The 19894-nt window shown below is 34.1% G+C and overlaps 2 protein-coding genes across 3 annotated transcripts in view; one reads left to right on the top strand and one right to left on the bottom strand.

Annotated features, from left to right (window-relative positions):
* Nucleotides 1-10756, top strand: part of LOC123559907 (eukaryotic translation initiation factor 4B-like) — a 31540-nt gene extending 20784 nt beyond the window's left edge. Inside the window, exons 12-17 of one of the 2 annotated variants that reach the window (XM_045352049.2) lie at nucleotides 514-704; nucleotides 1133-1297; nucleotides 1637-1745; nucleotides 4312-4453; nucleotides 5552-5621; nucleotides 7086-10756. In XM_045352049.2, coding sequence (XP_045207984.2) covers nucleotides 514-704; nucleotides 1133-1297; nucleotides 1637-1745; nucleotides 4312-4453; nucleotides 5552-5621; nucleotides 7086-7160 — 752 coding nt within the window. In that variant the 3' untranslated portion in view covers nucleotides 7161-10756. Of the gene's footprint in view, nucleotides 1-513; nucleotides 705-1132; nucleotides 1298-1636; nucleotides 1755-4311; nucleotides 4454-5551; nucleotides 5622-7085 lie in introns of both variants that reach the window. The other variant, XM_045352048.2, reaches the window with a different exon arrangement.
* Nucleotides 10757-11346: 590 nt separating this feature from the next.
* Nucleotides 11347-19894, bottom strand: part of LOC123559908 (protein adenylyltransferase SelO, mitochondrial-like) — a 30453-nt gene continuing 21905 nt past the window's right edge. The window contains exons 10-15 of the mRNA XM_053516659.1: nucleotides 19577-19611; nucleotides 18997-19197; nucleotides 17818-17938; nucleotides 17254-17411; nucleotides 16318-16493; nucleotides 11347-15363 (exon numbers count right to left, since the gene is read on the bottom strand). Coding sequence (XP_053372634.1) covers nucleotides 15248-15363; nucleotides 16318-16493; nucleotides 17254-17411; nucleotides 17818-17938; nucleotides 18997-19197; nucleotides 19577-19611 — 807 coding nt within the window. The 3' untranslated portion in view covers nucleotides 11347-15247. The remainder of the gene's footprint in view (nucleotides 15364-16317; nucleotides 16494-17253; nucleotides 17412-17817; nucleotides 17939-18996; nucleotides 19198-19576; nucleotides 19612-19894) is intronic.

The following is a 19894-nucleotide window of genomic DNA, read 5'->3' as shown; positions in this document are numbered from 1 at the left end:
AGTAGAGTGTGGATAAAATAAAATGAGGCACCTTTAATTTTACTTTGATGTTATGTCTTAACAAATCAGCTCCGAAGTGAGTTTTGCTCAAGTAACCTGCTATATGTAAAACTTTAAAATATCTGTTTGTACAAAAAAACAATTCTAGGAAGTGCTTTTAATCTAATAACATTTATTGTTGGACAAGCTTTTCTCCTTTGGAATTAATATTAAACAAATGCCAACCAAAGTTTTTGTGAGTGGCCTAATTAATGGTCACAGCTACTTTAATGAACCTTTAGCTTGCTGGCGGCAAGTGATTCTGCCTTTGATGCCTGCACATCCGCTGATCATGGTCTGCACTCTTCCCTATTCAGTCAGTAAGTTTTCAGTGAACACCCCTTTGAATAATTAGTGGTATGACCAAAATTGAATGATGGACCAGTCCATTTTAGAAATTTAGCAGGCTAATGGTTAAAAATACTTTTTTGTTACAGTTATAAACTTTTTAAACTTTCTAGCTTGAATTTTCAGGCTCATTGTCATCTCAGAGTAGATCTCGGCAAGACAGCGGGGAACATTCGGCACACCCAGAGGTGTTTTCAGGTGGTGAAGATGATAAGTCACACAACGCTGTATCTCCAGAACACAGAGATGAAGGGGTGAAACTTGTGCCTGCACCCATTCCTAAAGAAAATATCTGGGAGAAAAGAAAGTCATCACAGGTATATAAGTTTTATTTCTTTTTTTAACAGACTGGGAGAGATATGGTGGAATTATAGTTCTTTCTATTCTCGTTATTTAGATATAAGGTTTTGAAAAAAATCTGGATGATGTAGCAATACTTTCTGTGCCTTTTATGGTCTGATTTATTGAAACAGATGTATTTTCTAGCTATATTCTATTAATGCAGTCCTCTGTTTTGTTTAAAATGATAATGTTATACATTTCCATCCAGCTAGATAGGTAGTTTGATCATGGAGACTAAAAGTCCTTGTAGTAAGTTTTCCACATATTTCAAGGTTTGTCCTGTAGAAACTTCAACAAAAGGGTTAGTTTAATTTTACTGACCAATATTTAGTGAAATATTTTTGAAGATTATTGTTCAAGTCAAAAATACCTATCTTGATTGCTTTTGTTGTCTTGTGAGCAGACAACACAGTCTCCACCACAGAAAACAGAAGAGAAAAAGACTTCAGCACAGGAGAGTAGTCAGACTGATTCCAGAAATACCAGTATTCAGCAGTCACCTCCAAACACTCGACAGAGAAACCAGTCAAATAGGTCAAATAGAACATCATCACAGTCTAGTACAGATGTAAGTTAAATGATTCAAGTATTAAATCTTACTCTTTCTATTTTATGTAAATTTCTTTCATTAGTTGTTGATTTCCAGAAGGGGTTGTTCGTATTAATGCTGTAGCAAATAACTTCCTTTTTTCCGAACATGTATTTCATAAAACAACTAGTGGAGCAATGAAATATCTCTTAACTGCATGGCAAAGAAAACAATTCTATGTAACTCTTGTAAAAAAATATTTCAGACTTAGAAGAGCAGATTTTCAGCCTTCTTATTTTGAACTGAATCATAGATCTGTTTAGTCTGAGCCAGTCTGTCTCATTATATCTGTCTTCATATTATCCCTGGAATTTTCAGTCAACTCCATCAAAAAGAGAGGGAAAGAAGGAATTTGTCCCTGCCGAACCTCCCAAAGAAAATCCATGGATGAAACGTAAACAAGAACGAGAGCAGCAACAACCCTCTGGTAAAAAAGGTCGGCATACATGTTATAATCTAATTTATACATGTATTTTGCTACCCTATTCAAAGTATTGTTAAAACATTTTATTAGCTCATCTGATTTTTTGGGGGAAAAAATGATGTTTTATGTTTAGGTCAGCTTTTCTCCTAAACTATCAAATGTATTGCTTTGAAACTTGCAATACTTGTTCACCATCAGTAGCTGACCCTGTACAGCAAGAAACGTAACTCCATCCTGCTTTTTGCAAGAATTATGGCCCCTTTTGGACTTAGAAAATATCAGATTTCTTGGTCAAGTTTTATGTTTAGGTCAACTTTTCTCCTAAACTATCTAAGATATTGCTTTGAAACTTGCAACAATAGTTCACCATCATAAGCTGACCCTGTACATTAAGAAACGTAACTCTATCCTGCTTTTTGCAAGAATTATTGCCCCTTTTGGACTTAAAAAATCATATTTATTGGTTAAGTTTTATGTTTAGGTCAGCTTTTCTCCTAAACTATCAAAGCTATTGCTTAAAACTTGCAACACTTGTTCACCATCATAAGCTGACCCTGTACAGCAAGAAACATAACTCTCTCCTGCTTTTTGCAAGAATTATTGCCCCTTTTGGACTTAGAAAATATCAGATTTATTATCAATTTTATGTTTGGGTAAACTTTCCTCCTAAACTATCAAAGCTATTGCTTTGAAACTTGCAACAGTTGTTCACCCTCATAAGCTGACTCTGTACATCAAGAAACATAACTCCATCATGCTTTTTGCAAGAATTATGGCCCTTTTTGGACTTAGAAAATCATGGATAGGACAATCTTTGTATTATACAAAAAAATCAGATGAGCGTCAGCACCCGCAAGGCTCTTGTTGAAAATAATGTTTAAGATAAAAAATATGTTGAAAAAGGTTTCTGCCTTTGGTTATCATGTCTTACACTGGGGAAGTGAGGTTAAGTGGAGAAGGATTCTTCGGTAAGTTGAATGTAAATGGTCACCTCCATGCATCAAGTTTACATTGACATGAAAAAGCAGGTAACCAGTTTTAAGCTCGACAATTCAATGAATAGTCTAGCTATTCTACTCACCCTGGCGTCAGTGTCACACCTTGGTTAAAGTTTTGCATGCAAGTAACTATCTCCAAAACTAATGCAGGCATTGAATTGAAACTTAATATGTGTCTTCAGGGTTATCAAACGAGGTGATAGCATCAAGTCCCATAACTCTGACATGCATTTGGCCAAATTATGGCCCCCTTTTGGACTTGGAAAATTCTGGTTCAAGTTTTGCATGCAAGTATATATAGTTTTTATTTTAAACTTCTCTTTTCTTTTTCTAGGTCAATAAACAACCTCACAAGATCAAGTCCAATAACTCTGACATGTATTTTGGGCAAATTTTGCCCCCTTTAGGACTTAGAAAATGCTGGTTAATGTTTTGCATACAATTTACTCACAAAACTAATGCAGATATTGAATTGAAACTTCACATGTGTCTTCGGGGTTATTAAACTAGGTGGTAACATCAAGTCCCATAACTCTGATATGTATTTTGGTCTGGTTAATGTTTTGCATACAAGTTACTCACCAAACTACTGCAGATATTGAATTAAAACTTCACATGTATCTTTGGGGTTATTAAATTAGGTGATAACATCAAGTCCCATAACTCTGTAATGTATTTTGGCCAAATTATGCCCCCTTTTGGACTTAAGAAATCCTGGTTAAAGTTTTGCATGCAAGTTACTTTCTCCAAAACTACTGCAGATACTGGGTTTAAACTCTATAGATATTTTAACATTTAGGGTCATATTCCTGCTTCAGGGACAACAATTGGAATAGTTGAGCATTGGCTGTCGTGCTGACAGCTCTTGTGCTATGAGGATTGGTTATTAGCTCGGCTTTCCGAAGAAAATGTTGAGCTATTGCACTCGCCCCAGCGTCGCCGTCGCCATTGGTTAAAGTTTTGGATAAAGTCAAATATCTCTTGTTACTATCAGAGCTATTGACTTGAAACTTAAAATAGATTTTTACTATCACAGTCTACACCAGGAGAAACAATCCCCCTAACTCTGATTTGAATTTTGACAGAGTTATGCCCCTTTTTGACTTAGAATTTTTTGGTTAAAGTTTTATATAACATCTAATATTTCTGTTACTATCAAAGCTTTTGACTTGAAACTTAAAATAGATGTTTTCTATAAAAGGCTACACCATAAGAAACAATCGCCGTAAATCTGATTAGAATTTTGACAGATTTATGCCCCTTTTACTGGCAAAGCTCTAATTCAGAGTCAAGCACTGAGAAAAGTTGAGCGTGCTGTCTTACATACAGCTCTTGTATATTATATGGTTAAAATATGCTATGAGGATTGGTTATAACTATGGTTAAAATGTTAGTACAGAAATGGATGATTTAAGTTATGTCAAAAGAAAATAGGAGTGTCTAGCTGTCTGGTAACTGAACAGCCGGAAGGTTAGAAACTTCCAAGAAAATATTGGCTGACTAAATGTTATTTTAGAAACTATAAACCTTCTTATATGATGAGCTACAGTTCATAATATTGCCATTTGTAGAACCAGGTTCTGTGCCAGTATCAACCCCACAAAGTGTTCCTAATGCCTGGGCAGGTCGAGGTGGAGGGAGCGGAGATAGAGGTAGAGGTCGGGGTGGCAGAGGTGGAATTGGAAGGGGTCGTGGAGAACCTCCACGTCAAAAGTAATTTTTAATTTGATATACCATCCATTACACCACATCAAAAGTAATTTTAATTTGATATACCATCCATTACACCACGTCAAAAGTAATTTTAATTTGATATACCATCCATTACACCACGTCAAAAGTAATTTTAATTTGATATACCATCCATTACACATAATCATATTCATAAGTTGACCTTTTTAAAAAGTTTTAAACCTACGTTTAGATTTTCCATCTGTATGGGTAGGCTGGTAGATAGATGACTAACTTCAAGTTTTTCATTTCTTTCAGTTAAGTTTCGTCTGATTATGGGTATTTGTGCCGTGTTATTTGAATATCCACGCATGCATAAAATTGGAAAAGAAAAAATGAACCTAAATCTTCTACCTCTTAATGTGACCTTGATCTGTAGCATCATTGCAAAGTCCTCTATCAAATTTGCTTAAAGAATTTGCTTGGTCCTTTTTAAAGAGTCAGAGGTGTTACTACGCGGCATCTTTTAGGGCGTGCCAGAGCTAAAAATAGAAAAAAGCTGTAAATGACTACTAATGAACCAGTTGATAGATCATCATTAAACGGTCTGTTGCATGTATGGTCCACTTTCAGTTTTTTCAACAGTTAGACTTGGCCACTTTTAAGGGTAACTGTGGGACCCTGAAAAAGGGTCAAGCAGAACCATTTGAACAGGATTGGAAGAAGGCCAAGCAAAGATGCCACAGGCTAAGTTTATTGACAGTCCTTTAAGTAGTTTATGAGAAGTCATTTAATGATTTTCCTTATCATGAACCGTTCGATGGATTTTCACTAAGTTGATCTGTTGCACGTATGGTTGGACCATCTCTCAAGTTTGTTCAAGTGGTTGCAGCCACCAAAACAAAAAATGAAAAAAATCATTTTGAACAACTTCCAAATGAACTGCTTGGTGAATGTTGACCAGGTTTGTTCACAGTCAAGGTCAGAAAGTCAGTCTTTCTTGGGTGAGCGACTTAGGTCCATTTGTGCCACCTGTATTGCCTATTCTATCGCAGCAAAATATTTTTTTTATTTGCTTTGTGATTCATGTAAGCTTGTTGTAGACAGCATTACAGCATTAATTCCTACATAAATTTTCAGAGAGAAGAAGGAAAAACCCTTGCCTCAGTCTATAGATGAAATGCCCAAGTTCGAAGAGAAGAAAGATAAAGTAAGTAGCTTTGAAAGAGCTGCAGAGCCATGGTGAGGGATACTGCTAATCACATGAATGGTCATTTTGTCCGATGTACGTTTGCATTGATGGTCCCATAAACAGTTCAGTGCATTTTGGGTGGGGAGGGGTGGGAATTGTTTGACTGTTATGGATAACAATAAAGTGACATGAGGTATCGTATTGGTGACATGATTGGCTCCATAAACAATTTAGCGTATTTTTAGAGGGGAGAGATTATATGAATGTTATGGATAACAAAAAAAAAAGCACTATTTGTTTAATTTATACATTGGAAACTCTACATCGGTTCCAAATGCAAAAGTACCTATTGATTAATCATTGTTTTATTCAGGGGTTTTGAATGTGAAAATACCTATTCAAAAATTATTGTTCACAGGTTCTAAATAAGAGAGTATCTATTGATTAATCATTGTTCACTGGTTCTAAATGAGAAAGTACCTATTGATTAATCATTGTTCACTGGTTCTAAACGAGAAAGTACCTATTGATTAATCATTGTTCACTGGTTCTAAACGAGAAAGTACCTATTGATTTATAATTGTTCACTGGTTCTAAACGAGAAAGTACCTATTGATTAATCATTGTTCACTGGTTCTAAACGAGAAAGTACCTATTGATTAATCATTGTTCACTGGTTAAACGAGAAAGTACCTATTGATTAATCATTGTTCACTGGTTCTAAACGAGAAAGTACCTATTGATTAATCATTGTTCACTGGTTCTAAACAAGAAAGTACCTATTGATTTATAATTGTTCACTGGTTCTAAACGAGAAAGTACCTAATGACTAATCATTGTTCATTGGTTCTAAACAAGAAAGTACCTATTGATTAAGCATTGTTCACTGGTTAAACGAGAAAGTACCTATTGATTAATCATTGTTCACTGGTTAAACGAGAAAGTACCTATTGATTAATCATTGTTCACTGGTTGAACGAGAAAGTACCTATTGATTAATCATTGTTCACTGGTTAAACGAGAAAGTACCTATTGATTAATCATTGTTCACTGGTTCTAAACGAGAAAGTACCTATTGATTAATCATTGTTCACTGGTGAAACGAGAAAGTACCTATTGATTAATCATTGTTCATTGGTTCTAAACGAGAAAGTACCTATTGATTAATCATTGTTCACTGGTTAAACGAGAAAGTACCTATTGATTAATCATTGTTCACTGGTTCTAAACGAGAAAGTACCTAATGATTAATCATCGTTCACTGGTTCTAAACGAGAAAGTACCTATTGATTAATCATCGTTCAATGGTTAAACGAGAAAGTACCTATTGATTAATCATGGTTCACTGGCTCTAAACGAGAAAGTACCTATTGATTACTCATTGTTCACTGGTTAAACAAGAAAGTATCTATTGATTAATCATTGTTCACTGGTTCTGAATGTATTCCTATGTTGATGTTGTATTTTTCTGTTTTATTACAGGATTTCAGTGATAGCAACAAGTTTGCAGGCTTGATAGATGATGATGAGGGTGATTATGATGAAGAAGAGTCATAGCCAGAAACATTTTATACTAGACTATTGTAATTTTCAAATTGATGGATAACTGCATTTATTGAAATAGATTTAATTTATTGTTATATTATGTGCCTGTGAACAGTTTATGTAATGTGCTCATAAAACCCTAGCGGCCATTCTTTTTTAAATGTTTTATGATTAGAAGGACATGTTTGATACTGGGCAGACCTGAATTGTAGATTTTGATTTCCATCTTTTGAAGAAAAGGGGAATTTTGGCCTTCTAGGGAACTTTATATTCAAAGAAAGTAGTTTTTTGTTCCATCTGTTTTGAATATCTGGGACATTGCTAACTAGTTTTCTTTGAAATTGTGGCTTGACAGTAAATAGTTCCATGTTCTGTTGAATTCACATTACGAGATAACTGCATTTGAAGATATTCATCGTTTTTGTGCAATTTTACTCCTTACCTCCTCACAAAGCATTATTTTGCTGAGCTTAGGATCATGTTTACAGGGATTATGTTGACAGGGATCATGTTTACAAGGATCATGTTGACAGGGATCATGTTGACAAGGATCGTGTTGACAGGGATCGTGTTTACAAGGATCATGTTGACAGGGATCATGTTTACAAGAATCATGTTGACATGGATCATTTTGTACAGGTTGTAGTTAATATTGCTTATCATCTACCTGGTTGCATAATTTTATATGTAGATGATTAGGTCTGACTATTTTTGCTGGAGGTAGGGAAGTTCAGTGAGTTGAGTTTTCATTGACATGTTGGTTAAAGAGTATGATGGAGTTTAAGCAGTGATAATTACTTGACATAGTTTGCTGGTGACTTACTGTAAAATTAGTAAATTGGAACCTCCTTGGCAGCACTTATGGTCGCTGGCTGATTCTCTTACACATCGTTACAGCCGGATACTAAATCTATCTTGGTATGTAGAATCCATCTGGCTTATTTAAGGTTGGTGGTTCTACTCAAGTGCCAGTTTGTGCTTGAAATAATGCATTTAGGGGCACCTGGGATTTTCCTCCACCACCAAAGCTTGTATATGTCAGTGTGATGTTAAACCCTACAAAACAAAAGTAATCAGAGAGGGGAATTCTCTTAAAGTACACAATTTCAATTTCACAGGTTCACTTTGGTAAATGTTAGAAAAGCGAGCGCTTGTACCGCGGTTTTAAAAGCTGTTGATCCAATGCAGGCAGGTCAGTGTATAGTTCAACACTAAATTTTGCTACACTAAGAAAAAAGTATAAAATTCATTTCTAATGTCATGTGATAAACACTTAATTAATTGACTTGCCATACAACAGTCTAAGCAACTGCCGAAAGGTCAATAGTTTTGAATGTTGACCAACAAGCCATTCAGTAAGTGTGTACTAAAACATTCTGTTTGTGCAAAGTCACATAAAGAGAAAAACATGTCTACTACACTCTCTCCCATCATTGTATATTACTTTTTTTTTTTTTGCTTTTGTTGTTTTTACTTGTTTGTTTTGTTTTGTTTTTTGCTCAGTATTGTATGCTTCAGTAAGGAAAATTTGGTCATGAAAGTATTTGTACCTAAACTGCTTTAACATTCTATGACAGTTTCTGAATTTTTTGCCTCGTTTTATTGTAGGGCAGACTTTGAGTTCTTGACACGTTATGCCATATATCGGGTAAAGTGGGACTGTATTACAGTATTGTGGGATTTTCTTCTGTATTTGAAATGTTTCCATTAGTGCTATTTATGTGTTTAATTGCTTGTTTAAAATGTGTGCACAGGTGAATTGTGGTATCAATAAACGAAAGCATGGCCAACGAATATACCAAGCTGTATTAAGAGTTAAATATTCTACTTTTTGATTCAGTTTCTAATGCAGACATTTTAATTTCACAAAATGTTACATGATACAGTTTTTGAGATTATAGGAAATCAAAAAAAGGTTTTTAGCCTTTAAGTTGACCCTTACCCAGCTAAATTCCTTTAATGAACTTGTCCATCTTCCAATTTAGACAGTACCATTAACTGTTAAAAGGGATGCTTACCAAAAAGATACTGGCTGAATAGCGAACAGTGCAGATTATGATCAGACTGCCACAGATGTGCAGGCTGATCATGATCTACACTGGTCACAAAGGCAGAATCAATCGTGTCGAGCATGGTAAGGGTTAAGTACTCCACCTTCCAGAGCACACAAAAATTATAACCCATGAAGGAACGGTACTCTGAAGTACAAAATATGATAATTTTTTTACTATGTTAGCCTTGTTGTTTATTGGTGCTTGGTATAAAATGGTCTCATTATTAATTCTTGTATTAATCCATTTCTACTTTTGATCGGACGACTTGTATTTCACATGTACATAGTTCATGTGTAAGCATCATTTTACATATATTTTTATTCTGAAAATCAGCGGGAATGTTTTATGTGTACATTAATTGTAAATAACTGGAGTTAGTTGATACATTTGATGGGATAAGTGCGTGTTTATATATAGATAATCGTAGGAATTGTTGTTGATCAGAGATGATTTTTTCACTGTTAGTTAAAGACTGTCTTAAAGTATTGTAGTGGCCTCCGTGGCTGGGTGGTTAGGGTCATTGACTTCAGATCTCTTGCACCTCACTGCTGCCAGTATAAAACTTTGCTTTGGGTGTAGAATTATCCGTGTGAGGAAGCGGTCCAGCTGGTTTGCAGAACATTAGTGGTGTGACCCAGGTGGCCACCCTTGCTTCAAACAATACCTGGAGGGGCACCTGGGGGTTTTCCTCCATCATGAAGAACTGGATTTGTTGGTGTATGACCTAAATTGTGTCAGTGTGACTCTAAACTTGAGCAACAAACATAAGTATAGTACAGTCTTTTGTCAGGGAAAATTTATTCTTTGAATTACATCTGTAAATATTTTGTCACTGAAGAAAAGAGTGTTTTCTTATTGCAGTAAGGTAAAGGTAATTTTTGAGACATAAATAACCAGTATATTTTTTTATCAAAGGGGAAAGGATGTGATATTTTAATTTACTGCAAGGATTACATCATTTATTTGTGGTTTAAATGGTTCTCTGAGAGAAGATTAAAGCGTGTTGTGACTGTTTATTTTTAGCATGGACTTGGCATTTTTCATGTTCTTAAGGTATTTCGTTGTACACGCCTATATCTCAGTTTGAAAATTTGCAAATCCTTATTCAGAACAAAATTGACGGAACTTCTGTTTTAAAATAGATTGCTTTCATTTCAGGGGATAATGTTAGTGTGATTTTTCTGCCTTTGTAACATGTTGATTTTGTATCTTGTAAATTTTTAACCAGACATGAAATGGTTACTTGAATGGTTGACATTTCAAAATGTTACTTTGTATGCGTATGTGCACAAAATTAATTGTATAGGTGATATAGTTCTGTGAAATTGACTATATTTTAACTGCAGATGTTCATAGTCATCATAGTTTTGTTGATTGTATTACCATGTTAAATTTATTTCACTCATCCCGGCTCACTTGTACACTTTGTTAATGCATGAATGAATGTTTGCAAATGAAATTTTACGCTTCTGTTCAAATTGTGGCAGATTTATTTATTCATTTCTACTGCTGCCTAATTGTACATAATGATAAATAAAGATTTAATAGAGATAATTCTCTCTTTCTCATAATTTGTCCTGTTAAAAAAAAGTTTTTATTGTGAGCAGATTGATCCCTCGGAGTTTAATTTTTTTCTGACATAAACTGAATGACTCAGATAACATTTTTCTTGCAAACAAGACAGGATTTTCCACTGTTTTTGCCGCTGCTGAAAAAAAAAACATGTCTTGCACCACTGTTAAGATGACTCAAGTCCTGTAGTTTACAAAAGATGCAAAAAATGCACTGTTATAATTAAATGATGATTAAAAGCATTTGGTTGCATTTATTTCTTCAAATATTTGAAGAATACATTATGCAAGAAAAAGAATCTATCATTGGCTGTAGGTGTTGATGGAAATATTCAGCGGTCATTGTAATCCAATGTAATTCTTTGAACAGCCTTGGGAGAAGAGAATCAACGGACATAGTTTCATCAACTTGCACCAAAAAGTTTCAGAGATGTGGTTTGAAGAAAAGTGCAGACATACGACAAATGAATTGATGGATAACAGACAGGGGAGTGATCACAACTGCTCACCCTGAGCACTTTGTCCTCGGATGGGCTAAAAATCAAAACCATGAGGAAACGGCAAAGCCAAAACCTTTGTGATTAATTCTTTATTTCAGATGTTGTAAAAATGTCAACAATATCAGCATAAATTGAAGATCAAATACATTGTAAACAACAGAATATCAATAAAAAATGTCCAGCATTCATGCAACTGCAAACTTTGAACAACGGCATAAGTCTCTTAACATGGACTTACTGTACAAGGTGCTAGCAATAATGCAGAAAATGAGAAGTAAATATATTTGTATGTATGCTGTTAAAAAATAAGACTTCCCTGTCCCCCAAAAAACCCTATGTATAGCGCAATGTAAAATCTATATTACTTTAATATGCAGTAATTGGGTTATATGCTCTCCATAACATTCTCCCCTAATAGGTGAAGTGCACAGAATCTATCCCATTACCACAGGTACACACACCCAGCAATGCTGCTCTTTTAACCATCTGAATTTGTCTGGCAATATTTTCAGTGCTAATTCATCACAAAGAACGCCAAATTAGGCAAGACCTTAAAGGTTTTATAGAAATTTTGGAAACATCAAGTGGTACTTACACATTGGTAAAGCAGACGCTATCATAATTAAGAATATGAATTTGTGCATAGATGATGAGGGCATCCTTTAAAGCCACAAAATCATTTATGTCAGTGAAATATAATCATCGCATGCCAGATTTGTGTCAGTGACTATTTTCAAGGAAGCAGAACTTTTAACAGTATGTTCATAATTAGGTAAAGTTTTCTGTGAAGTATGCATTAACATGATGTATTTTGAATTTTTTGTCATTTAGGTACATGCATTAAAGCTAGAGACGAAATATACATTAATACTTTTGGGAAGCATCGGTAACTAAAAATCCGTAATAATAGTTCAATCTGTTCTTGGTTACTTTTCCTGAATAAAATAATCTGCAATAGATACTGCAACTATTTCACAGTTCTGTGTATTTAAGATTGTTTTACAGTTTCAATCTACATCCTTAATATTGCTCCCTCTCAATACAAATACAATACAAATAACACTTATACAGCCCAAAATATGCCTAGAATAAGCTTCTAATGCGCTTTACTATTTATTGATTTATTTGGGTTTTATGGCGCGCCAACACAGTAACTGTATAGGTTATATGGCGCCAAACAGAACTACAAATTTTGGTTCCACATCTCATTTACATCGAAATAAAAACAGGTATGGAATCAAAATTTGCATACCTGCTGGAATCAAAGCGTTACTGCAAAACCAAGTGTTAAGACCCTATTAGTCGCCTCTTACGATCGTGCAAGGGTAAGGCAGTGGTTCCAATTCTTTTCATACACAGATTGTCCCAGAACCACATGCGCTTTACAAAGTCTGATAATATGTACATCAATCCAAGTGATAAATTCAAGTGTAATAAAACTCTGAGAATAAATGTGTCTTAAGACAAAGTCTAAATTCATCTTAATCCCTAATTTGTCTCTCAATCTCAAATTCAAACTTATATTTATGTTTACTTTACAATCACTTTGAACATAGTAATATTATGTAACTGTGCTGATATGTGTGCAAATATAAACAACCCTCCCTTGATTTATTACTTCAAACAAACAACAGGGGCAAGCAAGCAAAATTGCATTTATAAAAATTAAACCATATCAGATAATTTAAAACTGGTATATAATATCTGGCGTGATTACAGGAAAATAGAAAGTGGAGAGCAATGATATAAAGTAACAAATGCATATTAAATTATCATACATAAACTATAATCATTATTAAACTCACTAAATGTCAAAGCTGTGCCTTGTGTGGTCGCTGGCACAATTAAACCTATGAAATGAGGGTATAGTAACAGCAGTTGTAAGGCATGTCACTGCTGTTCTATGTGTCTGAACTGTTTATACCTTCTGAAAACTGGTTATTGGTTCAGCATGCAACTAATGATTCCAATAGCGTTTATAAAAAAATCAAAAAAATATCAATTTGATATCTAATATTGGTTTTACAGCTATTAAACAGCACAGATTATATGGCACCAAACAAAACAAACAATTTTGGCTCTACATCTACATTGAAATCAAAATATGAGGTATGGAATCAACTTTTATACCTGCTGGAATCACAGAGATATAGCAAAACCAAGTGTTCAGACCCTAAAAGTCACCTTTTATGATTATGCAAGGGTAAATGGTTCCGATTAATTTCACACACGTCATCCCAAAACCACATGGGATAAAAAAAAATCAAATATTGAAAGATTCATCACGTTTAACTGTTGGGGATGAAAAAAAAATGATACAAGTTGTCTAGTAAACAATACAGAATGTACAAATGAGTATAATTTAGACATACTGGAAGTTAACATAGTTTTAAAGACTATGCAAGACTTTATTTCCACAGCAATGCAAGAATCTAAAAATATTAAATAAATTGTTTTCACTGAAAATTTTCCTTATTAAACCTTTGAAGGATCAAACCTGACATAAATTTGTACTTCTGGACCTGCTGGGTCATTTTGGTAAGGGTAAAGTACTCCTGGAACTTGCCTAGTGATTTCGTTAAAACTACTTAAGAAACTGACCAGTCATTTCATATAGAGAACTACTGAAACTATAGCCATTTCTTAGGGAAAACTACTTCTGAAACTACAGAGCCACTTCATAGGGAGAACTACTGCTGAAACTGCTCAGACACTTCATAAGAACTATAGTATTTCTAAAATTACAGTCACTTAATATGGAGAACTACTTTTGAAACTGCTCAGACATTTCCTAAGGAGAACTACTTCTAAAAGTCATTTCCTAAGAAGAACTACTTCTGAAACTGCAGAGTCATTCAGTAAGAACAGAAGTAATTTTGTAAGAACTACTTCTGAAACTGCAGTCACTAAGCAACGAAAACTACTCTGAAACTGCTAAGTCACTAAGGAGAACTATTTCTGATTTTGAACATCATTATACATGTATTAACTTTAAAATGAATGCTATTCACAGCAGCATATAAGTTTATGTACAAGATAAACATTTTTTATTTTAAAAAAAGTTTACAAAATTACTGCTCCAACAGTGAAGCAGTTGTGCTCCGCACAGCTATACAGTTCACAATAAAATCAATAGGATCAGTTTAGTAAGCATGGCATCAGAAGTCACAAGCTCGTGCACGAGTTTCACGTGACTTCGTCATAAAAATTGTACTTCCTGTTGCTCAATATTGAAATGTAACACCTTAAATCTGGAGAAAAAAGTAACACTATAAAGATAGCAAGGATATTAAGTTAACGAAAACATCAAATATATGTTAATGTCATTGTAAAACTCCAAAATCTGTCCGCACAACTTCTGTGAAAAAACTTCAATTAGTTTGTTTGTGGCATAACAAAGATGTCTTAAAAACTGCTATATTTGTTTTTTTGAAAAATATTTTTGGAACATTTTCAGCAGTACCAAGTAACAGCAGATAAAAATATTCTACACAATGGCAACAAATAGGACAACATTTTAATAACTACTATAGACTGATTCTAGAATTTCTCAGTTAAATACCGATTCCATCTGTAAGATCCCTAAACTTTATCTTTAAAATATTACCTATCTGTCCATATGCTACCTGCCTTACAGTCAAAGTGTCTATGATTTAACAGTTACTATACAATGTTAAGCAACAGTATTATGTACAATATCAGTCTTACTAAACCGACACTTGCCTTCACTTATCTCCAGCAAAAACAATCACGAAAGATACTTATTCTCATTCTAGGAAAGATCAACTTATACCAGAAGAGAACTATCATCTTCAAAATGTCCCCGCAGGAAAAAAGTGTCAGCAACAAAAGATCCCTCAACACTTCAGCTCCTCAATAAACACAATAATACAGGTGCAATACAGAAATATATTGACACCTATCACAGATATAGTAGTACAAAGGAGCCTTTAGTGTTGTGGGGTTTACGAGGATCAGGTAACACGTAGATCCATGGACCATTCCGGTGGTTTGCTATCATATGTACAGTCTGTAAATTGTTTGGACCAAGACGCTGATTCAGTTTGCCCAGTGGCACCACCTGAAGACCCTGTAACACAAAATAGGGATCATACTTATTTCGGTGCAAGATCAAAATATCTTTCTAACAGCGAATGTCATATAAAACACAATACAATCTGACAAAGCTTTCAAATATAATAAGCTGTCCATAAGACAGCCTGCTCACCTATTGGACAACTTCTGAGTCTAACAAGGGCCATAAGTTGTTGAAACTTACGTAACTGTCAAGAGTTATTTTATTACGATTTATAGCAAATTCAAATTATATTATGGTAATGATACCAACTTGGATGAAAAACTTTAACCGAATTTTCTACATTGAAAAAGGGCCAAAATCAACCAGAGTTATCTACTTTGGTTATTTCAGTAGATTTGATGACTTTGAAGCCTTGTGCAATGTTTCAATCCACAACATTCAATGGTACTGAAATATGAACTTGCATCCAAAACTTTAAAGGTCCATTACTAAGGGAAAGTGAGTTGGCAATTTTTTTCATAGCCAGTGCATAGACTTCTGCAAGACACTTAATAATGAAGATTGGCAGGTCAAAATTTACAGAAGGTCTTTGGAACTCAAAGAAATGCATGTGTATTATGTTGAAATTTCAATGAATCGACAGAATGACCCCCCAGGTCTTTTTAACTTTCTTCATACTTCATAGAAAAATAATTGTACATATACTGCGATTTATTTCGAATTTCTACATACCAACTTTCATTTTCCAATAAAATGAAATAGTTTCTGTGCTTTTTAAAAGAAATTAAAATGTTCACTTTCCTTAGTATTGGACCTTTAATAAAAATGTAACTCCAAAAACAGACACCCTGAAAACTAATAAAGTTACTCTCATCCAAAGAAGAATTTCATAGAAGACAAAGTACTAGTGCATGCTAATAGGCCAAAATTTTACAGAAAACTAATCATAAATGTAAATACTGAAACCGACAAAGCATAAGCACACTATAATTTCTTCATTCGTACCTGCATCTTCATCTTTTATTGCTGTTTGTTTTACACCTGGTATTCTGATATCATTAATATCTACTGTATCACTGTACGGTTTCTCCAACACTTTCAGCACTCGCTGAACTTCAGAGTAATCTCCCTTCTCAGCAGCATCTATGGCATTCTGGGCGATATAGTTCCGTAAAATAAATCTGAAATACAGAAGTTAACTTCAGGACCTGCTGGCTACAAACTTCTTTTATATTTCTTACAATTCAGTTTAGTTCTGTCTGTTAAATATTACAATTAGATCAATAAATCTGGATGGTATAAAATTTTGTGGTTTCAAATGAGAAGTAAATTTCATTGGCCTGTGAAATCATGGATTTCATATTTTAAAGATAAAGCAATTAGGACTGATACTGTGGGGAGAGATTTTTTTTATTAAGTGTAACTTTTCAGAAATTATTTTTGTATAGAAAAAATTAATACAAATAACGGGGTTATGCTTATAGAGCACCATTAATTTGATTTCTAACATCACTGACCATGTTTAAAGCATAAAAGGTGGAGTTTTGCAACTTTTTGATTTATCCAAGGCCATAAAAACATTTAGGGCCAGTCCAAAAATTTAGGGTAGGTTGGGATACTGGAAACAAATGATTTTTTTTTACACCTAAGAAGATATGGAGTACACATTATAGATCAATGGTTGGATTGACAAACAGACAAAAGACAAACATAAGTGACTCCAACACAGCTCTCTTATACTTTGTATCTGGTATAATAGGCAATCTCTTTATTAAATATATTAGATAGAAAATTTAAGACTAAGAAACTCTCAATTTTGATAACACAACCCTGTCTACACAGAAATTTATGCCTTACAGTCTTATTCAGTAGTTTCAATAAACTTCAGATAACAATTTCCTTATATCACTAATACTATTCTTCATTCAGAAGAGAACTGACCTTGGATTTGTTTCATTCATGATCTTGATCCTTTCTTTATTTGCAGCATGCATGTTAGTGACCCCTTCTTCTTCCTTATGTAACCTGTCTACATATATGTGTAACCATTTCTCCCAGGCATCTTTGTCCTTCTGTCTTTTACTTATGTCAGTCACATCCTGTATATAATTGACTGATTAAAACATGATACTGAGGTACATCCTATACAGAGCTGATTAAAACTTAAGTCACATCCTATATATTACCAACTGATTAAAACATTATACCGAGTAATACATGTATCCTGCAAAAAATTGATTAAAACATGATAATACAAGACTGCCAGTCTAAAACCTCTATATAAGGCCAGGCAACAGAATTCAACCTTCAAGCAAGGAAATTGTTCTGCATCATCTATAGTTAAAATTCATGGATTTTTACCTTTGAACAAGATATGAATGGTAATTTTACTGCTTTGTTCGGATTAAATTTCATGGACAGGCTCAAGACAGAAATCCACGACAATTAGTCCCCCACAAAAATTAATCATTTCACAGTATGCTTGATAAAGAGAATGATATTTACATCGAGTTCCTGCAATTTTTCCAGTCTTTCCAATTCTTGTGCGATTGCTGCAAATCTGCTGCCGAGAGCTGGCAATATCCCAGGATTTGTCTGCATTATTTGGACAAACATCTGCAACTGTCTGGTACAAAGATAATCATCATGTAATTATTGTTAACAATTGGAAATGTTCACATATGTACTGAAGAAATAATTAATAGCATTTATACCATAAATATTCATCGGTTTGTGGTAGCCTTTACCTATGTGACTAGTTTGATATTATTTTATTTTTACTTAACTTATATTGTAAAAAAAAATGGAAAAAAATGTCTTTGTGTTTTATTTATTTCTGACAGAGTTCAGTGCAAGAATAATTTTAAAACTGAAATGTCTAGCAGATGAGTTTTTTTTTTACTCTCTAATTAACAAAGAGCTATAATTCTCAGAATCAAAGCCCCACTACAAGCTCCTTTCTCTAAGTATGATCAGTTCTACACATCATGAGGATAAGAGGACACAATAAATAAATCGATGTAACTCATTGCAGAGCTGGAGCAGTCTTCTGTGTATGCCTGGTAGTGATTACCAATTGGAGCGCACGGCAAAAATATGCAAATTTTTGCATGTCCGCACGCATTTAGTGTATAATATGTATAATATACTGACTAAAGGTTAGGGTTAGTGTTACCATGGTTACAAAATATATACATTTAAGATACTTTTCATTCAAATTGCTGGAATCCGGTACATACCGGAGTCTGTAAATTATAACGGCGCTCCAGGTCTGCATTGAGTCACAGTCTATATAAATGTCTGTTTGCTCTTCCAAACCCATCCACAGAAATGAGTAACTAAATACTCTACCATACTGAATAAGAAGATTTACTTAACATCTTAAATCCATTCTTATTCTGCTTGCTTCTGTAAATCCCTCTGCTGTACAGCATTTAGTTGCAAAATACACTACCATACTGAATAACAGGATACACTTTATACCTTGGATCCATCCTTGGTCTATTTGCTCTTCTCTACCCCTTCATTGTACAGCACTGAGTTACCAAATACTCTACCATACTGAGTAAGGAGATACATTATATACCTTTGATCCATCCTGGGTCTATTTGCTCTTCTCATCAGCAATACAGCACTGAGTTACCAAATACTCTACCATACTGAATAACAAGATACACTGGATACCTTGGATCCATCCTCGGTCTATTTGCTCTTTTCAACTCTTCAGCTGTACAGCACTGAGTTACTAAATATATCCTCACTGCTTCTAACTCGCTGGGAAAATCTGGACTACTCGGTAGAGGTATACGACTCAGACATCTAAAACAGTTTGTGAAATCTGCCCCTGTCTCCTCCATTGTGGTCAGGAACGAGTCTACTAACTTCCTAGAATAGCAAAATAATCAAAACAATCTTTTACAAGTTGGAACACAAATTCATATATTTATTTTTAAATTACTCTAGTCAAAGGCCCTTGAAGCTCAATCAATATACATGTATTATCATACTCCACCCACTAGTATATTTATGTCTGTGAAATGATATTCATGGATTAATATGGAATGATCAGTCAAAATTAGTCATGATAACTATTTTCAGTAGGATGTATTTCCACTATGTTGAAATGATATGTTCATTGGAATTTAATTCCATGGGAATGACAGTGACAAAAATTAGTGCCACCATGAAAATAACATGATTTTACAGCAGGTAACTAACATATCTTAGCATACCAAGCACATTAAAGATAGAAAAATCATCTTACTCATCCTCCGGTAGCTCCTTCCTTAATAGACCAAACTGTAATACACAAAGGAAAAAGTTAACAACATGAAAATAAAGTAGATAAATTTACCTTTAGATGCCTTTAATATGAAAATGTGCAGAGATTTCTTGACACAAAACTCAAACTTTTCAACAGAAGTTACATTTTCCTTCATCATTCAATCAAATCAGTCATTACCTTTTCAGTAAAAAAATAATAGTATCTTAAAAACAACAACAGGTAGTTTGATTCAGCTGTTGTGCAATAAAAAGTTTCTTTGAATTCAATTAACAGATTAAACACCACTGAATGGATACA

The sequence above is a fragment of the Mercenaria mercenaria genome, chromosome 10, assembly GCF_021730395.1.
Source record: "Mercenaria mercenaria strain notata chromosome 10, MADL_Memer_1, whole genome shotgun sequence".
In the NCBI taxonomy this organism is placed as follows: Eukaryota; Metazoa; Mollusca; class Bivalvia; order Venerida; family Veneridae; genus Mercenaria; species Mercenaria mercenaria.
This window is presented reverse-complemented; position numbering and strand designations above follow the sequence as displayed.